Raw genomic sequence first — 7,661 nt, forward strand, 5'->3', positions numbered from 1 at the left:
ATATCCATACCACACACCTCTAAGTATTTGTGGAAAGAATAACCTTCCAAAAAGATTGAATCACTTTTGACTCAAAGGGAATAGAGTTACAGTGCCTTGATGGGATGAAGCCCTAATCAGGATGAAGCCAAATCTGAAGTGGAAGGCATATTTGCCAGTTCTCACCAACTTCATCACAAGGGGAAATCATTTGTTCCTTTTTTTGACCATTTTCTGATGATGTTAAACTTTTCCAATGAATAAAACGGAATTTTATAGATGAAATGATAATTTTTCAATAATTTTTTAAGAGATCTGAATGTTTTATGACGAGTTCTGATATGATAATGAGTTTTGTTTCAAATTATATGATTAAAGGAAATTCTGTGATGGAAATAAGTTTAACTCGGAAGGTTTTCATTAGTTTGCCGGTGAGCTGTTAGGTTGTAACTGAGAGAGACTCGTGAATGCAATTGAACTTTATTTGGTCGGAGCTTGAGTATTTATACAATCTTTTCGAGTTAAGAACGGCGCAAACAATCAAACACAATGGTGCAGGAAAATAGAGGAATTAACAATGTTACAGTGTATGAGTGTGTTATACATATGTGGTGGGACGTATCATGAGGATAGGGCCCCTGTAATGAGGGCGTTGATGGTGGCTTGCTTGTGTCGTCGGGCAGGAAAACTTGCGTTGAGGAGTGTAGATCTGTCGGTATGTGTTACTTAGCTGGGGGCTTGTAAGTCTGACTGTATAGAGTACATTTTGCCACAACGTGATGTAGGTGCTTGAGATTGTCGGAGAAGGTTGAAAATAAAAAAAAAAAAATCGGCAGGGATGACCAATAGGTCGCCATACACCATGCCAATTACCGAGACAACCAGTGCGTGTTTAAGAGTGTTCCTTAGTCCCAGGAAGACCAAGGAAAGGTGGGTGAACAAGTTGGACTCCTTGCAGCGGGATATCAAATCTGCTTTGTGGGTACGGTGAAAACGTTCAACTATACCGTTGGCAGTAGGGTTGTATGCAGTTGTCTGATGAAAAGTGATATCAAGGAGATTCATTAATTATGTCCACAACTGAGAGGTGAAAGTGGTACCTCTATTAAAAGTAATATGCTCATGGATACCAAAACTCACTATACATCCTGAGAGCAAAGCAGATGTACATGAGGTGGATGTTGCAGTTCCAATAGGGATGGCTTCAGGCCAACGAGTGGATGGGTCAAAGAGGGTGAACGGGTAACGATGTCCTTGTGATGTTGGTAGGGGATGTACAACATCGATGTAAATATGGGCAAAGCACCGCTGAAGTTGAGGAAAGGTGTACGTTCCTGAATTCCTGTGTCAATGTACTTTGAAGGTTTGGCATGAAGTATAGATATCGACCAAATCTTTAGCATCCTTAGTAATGACATACAAAATAAAATTTGTTTGCAGTAGCTGTGCAATAGAAAAGCCCAAGGGATGTGAAAGGCCATATATGAAATCAAACACCTATCAGTGCTTGGGAGAAGATGTCCAAGTGTACTGGTGTACCAGTACTGACATCATAGAGGAGGATGGTGTTGGAGCTGTCGAGAGCGATGTTCTCCCAATAGAAGGATGTGAAGGATGTCCTACATGCTTGGTACTCTAGATCTTTTCGTTGGGCTTCTGCGAAGACGTTATGATCTAATCCTAAGCCAATGGTAGCTAATGTGTTTCTTAACAGTGTATCGACAACGGTATTCATTTTGCCAGGGATGTGCTGAAGGGTAAAATCATATTCAGCCATGGCGCATAGATGTTGGCGTTGACGGGCGTTCTAGGCATTGGACTGTCAACAGAAGGTGTGCACCATAGGCATGTGTTCCGTGCAAATAATGAAGTGCGTACCTTCCAAGAAGTGGAAAATATGATGGACAGACAAGTGCACCACCAGCAATTTGTGATCGAAGGTAAAGTAGCCAGATTCCGCCTTGGACAGTTTTCTATTTAAAAGGCCAGGAGGCAGGGTGGTCCATTGACTACCTGCTAGAGAACTGCTCCAATGCGACATTGCTGGCATCAGTGGAGAGAAGGAGACGTGCATATGGCACACGTAAAGTTAGAGCAGCAGCTGTTGATAGGGCCCTCTTAGCGTTGCTTCTTGAATGGGACACCACTTCAGGTATTTTGGCTTCCCCTTGAGAGAAGCGTTGAGAGGGGCAAGAATGGTGATGATGGCTGGCAGGAAACGGTGATAATAGTTTATCATGGCCTAGAATTCTTGCTGTGCTTTGACGATCGAGGTCGTCGGGAAGTTTTGAATGGCTGCTAACTTTGCAGGGAGAGGCTGGAATCCTTCAGGAACGATGCTGTGCCCTAAGAACAATACTTTGTTTGTGCCGAAGGTACACTTTTCGTGCCAGAATTCAAGGACGTTTTTTTGTAGACATTTGAGCTCAATTACAGAGGTGCTCCTCTTTGGAGGAAGAAAACACAAGTATGTTGTCCTTGTAACATACACAGAAAGGGAGGACCCTAAGAAGCCATCCCTGAGACGTTGAAAAGTGGCTCCAGCACCACGAAGGCCAAAACACATTAAGTGAAGGTATATGTACCAAAGGTGGGGGTGATAAGGGTCTTGGGGATGTCTTCTCAGTTCATGGGCACTCAATAATTCACATTCAGGAAGTAGATTTGGGAGAAAACCTTCGTTTTGCAAAAGTAGGAGGTCACGTCAGAGATGTTTGGGAGGGAGTAATGATGCGGTTCTGTCTGCATGTTGAGGTGCCTATAATCCTCACATGGATGTAGAGGGACATCTTTCTTCAGGAAAATGTGTAAGAATACGACCATGGGATTGGGGCTTCTAGCAAAGATCCATTTATTCTATTTCATTGCTTTTTTGCTTAGCACTTGCCAAACGATCCGGTGCAGACGTTTGAATCTGGAAAACACTGGGGGACCCATCGTCTTGATATTGGGATAAATACCATGTTTCGCGGGAACCGTGGGTGTTTGACGAAGTTCTTGACGGAAAATTAACGCGTTCAATGTGAGGAGACAGGCATAGGCATCCATGGCTGTGTGGATGTGGTGATTGAGGTAGGAGGGGTCTTGTTGAAGAAGCCTTGAGGACTAAAAATCCACGTTGACCAACCATCGGAGAGCAACATCGACCAAGAGGTGGAAGTGTAACAGGAAATTCACACCTAGGATAGCAGTGTGATGTCAGCAACGAGAAAATTCCAAATATATCGGGCACTTCCAAACGATAGTATGATTATTCCATAACCATTCTTGGGAATCACAGATCTGTTGACAGATACCAGTCGGATGTCGACAGATTTAGGCAATCTACGTCCTCTCCAAGAGAGTGGTCTTGGCAGAAGAGAATGGCATCTGCTTGTGTCTATCAAAAATCGTAGGCCATACTTGCGTCATGTAGAAAAAAAATAAAAAGGTTAGTTACTTGGTAGGCCACTACCGCAAGCAATGGCCTATTTGCACGTCTTTCGGCCACTGGCTCTAATATCACACATCTACGACAATAAATCCAGTTTTATAACGGCAAATGCCAGGCAACATTTATTACATGATTTTTACAGTATTTCTAAGGCAAGTTTTTATTAGAGGGATACAATATAATATGAGAGCCTTGTAGCATTTCTCAGAACTAGGGATTTCCTTGCCATTTTCCTTTTTCACAAGAACATCCTCTTCACCAAAATATTCCGTTGCATAGAGATGAAAGCGATGCATTTTCTTGGCGAAGAACCTATTCTCACATCTTCTCTCACGGTAAATGGCTGCCAGTTATGCAAATTGCGTTGAAAGAATGTAAATCATTTTAAACGGGCTTCCTGTTGCACGTTCTTTCTTGAGATAATGGTATACAACTGCCTTGCAACAGTTGGAGGTTTTACAGGAAGCCCAAAGATTAGAGAAGTACTGTGAAACAAATGGCTGCCTTGTTACAGTTGTTACGACTCACCACAAAGCTCTTTTTGCACATTTGCATTTAGATTAGTTCAAATATATTTTATTCCGGTGCTAAACTAAAACACACATGAAGTATACAAACGAGAGAGAGAGAGAGAGAGAGAGAGAGAGAGAGAGGGGGGGGGCAATCGATGTGCATATAATGATTACAATGATTACACAAATGACAATTTTGTAATCCTCCTTACATTAGAAAGTCATGTAACCCAATCTTAATGCTAAACACGAAACTATACTATTAGTTCCACAAAACAGAGAGAGAGAGAGAGAGAGAGAGAGAGAGAGAGAGAGAGAGAGAGAGAGAGAGAGAGAGAGAGAGAGAGAGAGAGAGAAATGAGCAGGAATGCCCAGCATCTCTTTTTGGAAGACAGACACTTTTGTTTTCATTTTCGACCCAAAGCTGGAACGTGCTCTGCGGGTTAAATGTATCTGGGAGTAATCGAAACTGGATTATGTTCAGTTGGCCAACGCTGTTTCTCTTGTGGCACTTACGGCTAGAATACCACTTCGCTTTGATTCAATAAGCAATACTCCTAAGCCCAGCTTAAATTGAGATGTTTCCCTGGGAGATAACGTTGGTTCGTGATCACATTTTGTCTAATAAATTCAGGCAAATGTCCAGATCCTATTGCTGCATCTGGGCGTGTATTTCTCTTGATCTTTTAAGTACACAAACATTTATATCTTATGTTTTATAATATATTTTACTTCCCAATACTTAATAGGGCATTTATGAACGTATAAGAATTGAGTTAATACTAATTCTAATGATCTTGTGATTGGAAAGTCAATAATGAATATGCGATATATAGCCATGTGCAACCGAATTATCTGTTTAATTCTCTGCAAAGTAATGTCAGTAGGTTCATATATATATATATATATATATATATATATATATATATATATATATATATATATATATATATATATAAATATATATATATATATATATATATATATATATATATATATATATATATATATATATATATATATATATATATATATATATATATATATATATATATATATATATATATATATATATATATATATATATATATATATATATATATAGTATATATATATATAAACCTCAAGGATTAGATAACAATCCTATCAGAAATACAATTAGTTATATTCCATAATAAATGTTGGTATTTTTTATATACCGTATACCGTGTTGAGGTGCCAGTGATGGGAGATGAGAATGAGAGAGAGATTACAATAGATGAAGTGAGGAGAGCACTAGATGAAACGAGAGTAGGAAAAGCGTCTGGTATGGATGGTGTGAGAGCTGAGATGTTGAAGGAAGGGGGTGTGACTGTACTTGAATGGTTGGTGAGATTGTTTAATATGTGTTTTGTGTTGTCAATGGTACCAGTAGACTGGGTTTGTGCATGTATTGTGCCACTATATAAGGGTAAGGGAGATGTGCATGAGTGTTGTAATTCAAGAGGTATTAGTTTGTTAAGCGTAGTTGGAAAAGTGTATGGTAGAGTAATGATTAATAGGATCAAGGATAAAACAGAGAATGCAATCTTAGAAATACAGGGTGGTTTTAGAAGAGGTAGGGGTTGTATGAATCAGATTTTTACAGTAAGGCAGATATGCGAGAAATATTTAGCAAAAGGTAAGGTGTATGTTGCGTTTATGGATCTGGAGAAAGCGTATGATAGAGTTGATAGGGAAGCAATGTGGAATGTGATGAGGTTATATGGAGTTGGTGGAAAGTTGTTGCAAGCAGAGAAAAGTTTCTACAAAGGTAGTAAAGCATGTGTTAGGATAGGAAATGAAGTGAGTGATTGGTTTCCGGTGAGAGTGGGGCTGAGACAGGGATGTGTGATGTCCCCGTGGTTGTTTAACTTGTATGTTGATGGAGTGGTGAGAGAGGTGAATGCTTGAGTGCTTGGACGAGGATTAAAACTGGTAGACGAGAATGACCATGAATGGGAGGTAAATCAGTTGTTGTTTGCGGATGATACTGTACTGGTTGAAGACACAGAAAAGAAGCTTGGCCGATTAGTGACAGAATTTGGAAGAGTGTGTGAGAGAAGGAAGTTGAGAGTTAATGTGGGTAAGAGTAAGGTTATGAGATGTACGAGAAGGGAAGATGGTGCAAGGTTGAATGTCATATTGAATGGAGAGTTACTTGAGGAAGTGGATCAGTTTAAGTACTTGGGGTCTGTTGTTGCAGCAAATGGTGGAGTGGAAGCAGATGTACGTCAGAGAGTGAATGAAGGTTGCAAAGTGTTGGGGGCAGTTAAGGGAGTAGTAAAAAATAGAGGGTTGGGCATGAATGTAAAAAGAGTTCTATATGAGAAAGTGATTGTACCAACTGTGATGTATGGATCGGAGTTGTGGGAAATGAAAGTGACGGAGAGACAGAAATTGAATGTGTTTGAGATGAAGGAGTATGGCTGGTGTATCTCGAGTAGATAGGGTTAGGAACGAAGTGGTGAGAGTGAGAACAGGTGTAAGAAATGAGTTAGCAGCTAGAGTGGATATGAATGTGTTGAGGTGGTTTGGCCATGTTGAGAAAATGGAAAATGGCTGTCTGCTAAAGAAGGTGATGAATGCAAGAGTTGATAGGAGAATTACAAGAGGAAGGCCAAGGTTTGAGTGGATGGACGGAGTGAAGAAACCTCTGGGTGATAGCAGGATAGATGTGAGAGAGGCAAGAGAGCGTGCTAGAAATAGGAACGAATGACGAGCGATTGTGACGCAGTTCCGGTAGGCCCTGCTGCTGCCTCCGATGCCTTAGATGACCGCGGAGGTAGCACCAGTAGGGGATTCAGCATTATGAAGCTTCATCTGTGGTGGATAATGTGGGAGGGTGGGCTGTGGCACCCTAGCAGTACCAGCTGAACTCGGTTGAGTCCCTTGTTAGGCTGGAGGAACGTAGAGAGTAGAGGTCCCCTTTTTTGTTTTGTTTCATTTGTTGAAGTCGGCTACCCCCCAAAATTGGGGGAAGTGCCTTGGTATATATATGATATATGTGTATATATATGCATATATATATATATATATATATATATATTTATATATATATATATATATATATATATATATATATATATATATATATATATATATATATATAATATAATACATTATAAATAAAATCATGAAATCATACCTTTTGATATATAACTTTTTTCTACTTTGTTGAAATAATTTGTATATAATACCATATTTGAAATTAATAATAACAATAATAATAATAATAATAATAATAATAATAATAATAATAATAATAATAATAATAATAATAATAATGATGATGATAATAATAATAATAATAATAATAATAATAATAATAATAATAATAATAATAATAAAATTCAGTAGTATTTTTTTCCAATCATCCCATACCTTTCATGATGAACTTCAGACATGAGTCATATGACGCACTATGATACAAATCTATTCAATAAACTTTCTACAGCTCTCTCTCTCTCTCTCTCTCTCTCTCTCTCTCTCTCTCTGGAGGTAATCTCTGTATAAGAACATCATCCGATTGCTTACCAAACCCATTACCCAATGCTCCGAAGGATTCCGGTAGGATGGTTATCTCCTGGTGAGTAATACGTTGATATCCATTATTGTAATCCTGCTTTGAAGGATACCAACTCACTCGAGTCTATCTTAAGATCCTTTCAAATTACTTATGTTTAAATAATGAATCTTTACGAAATATTGTGAATTGG

At 39.0% G+C, this 7,661-nt stretch overlaps 1 protein-coding gene across 1 annotated transcript; it reads right to left on the reverse strand.

The window, feature by feature from the left end:
- Positions 1 to 1,047: 1,047 nt before the first annotated feature.
- On the reverse strand, positions 1,048 to 1,756 carry LOC137640891 (uncharacterized). Its single transcript, XM_068373353.1, has 2 exons — positions 1,529 to 1,756; positions 1,048 to 1,287 (listed from the first exon to the last, which is right to left on the reverse strand). The coding sequence occupies exons 1-2, from the start codon at positions 1,754 to 1,756 to the stop codon at positions 1,048 to 1,050; spliced, it is 468 nt and encodes a 155-aa protein (XP_068229454.1).
- Positions 1,757 to 7,661: the final 5,905 nt, after the last annotated feature.

The sequence above is a fragment of the Palaemon carinicauda genome, chromosome 1 (genome assembly GCF_036898095.1).
Source record: "Palaemon carinicauda isolate YSFRI2023 chromosome 1, ASM3689809v2, whole genome shotgun sequence".
Taxonomy (NCBI): domain Eukaryota; kingdom Metazoa; phylum Arthropoda; class Malacostraca; order Decapoda; family Palaemonidae; genus Palaemon; species Palaemon carinicauda.

Excerpts from the sequence above, each read along its gene's own strand:
- LOC137640891 (XM_068373353.1), bottom strand. The coding sequence starts at position 1,756 with ATGGCTGAATATGATTTTACCCTTCAGCACATCCCTGGCAAAATGAAT. Across the intron at positions 1,288-1,528 it reads ACACCATCCTCCTCTATGAT|CGGTGCTTTGCCCATATTTA; the intron begins GTCAGTACTGGT and ends CCTCAACTTCAG.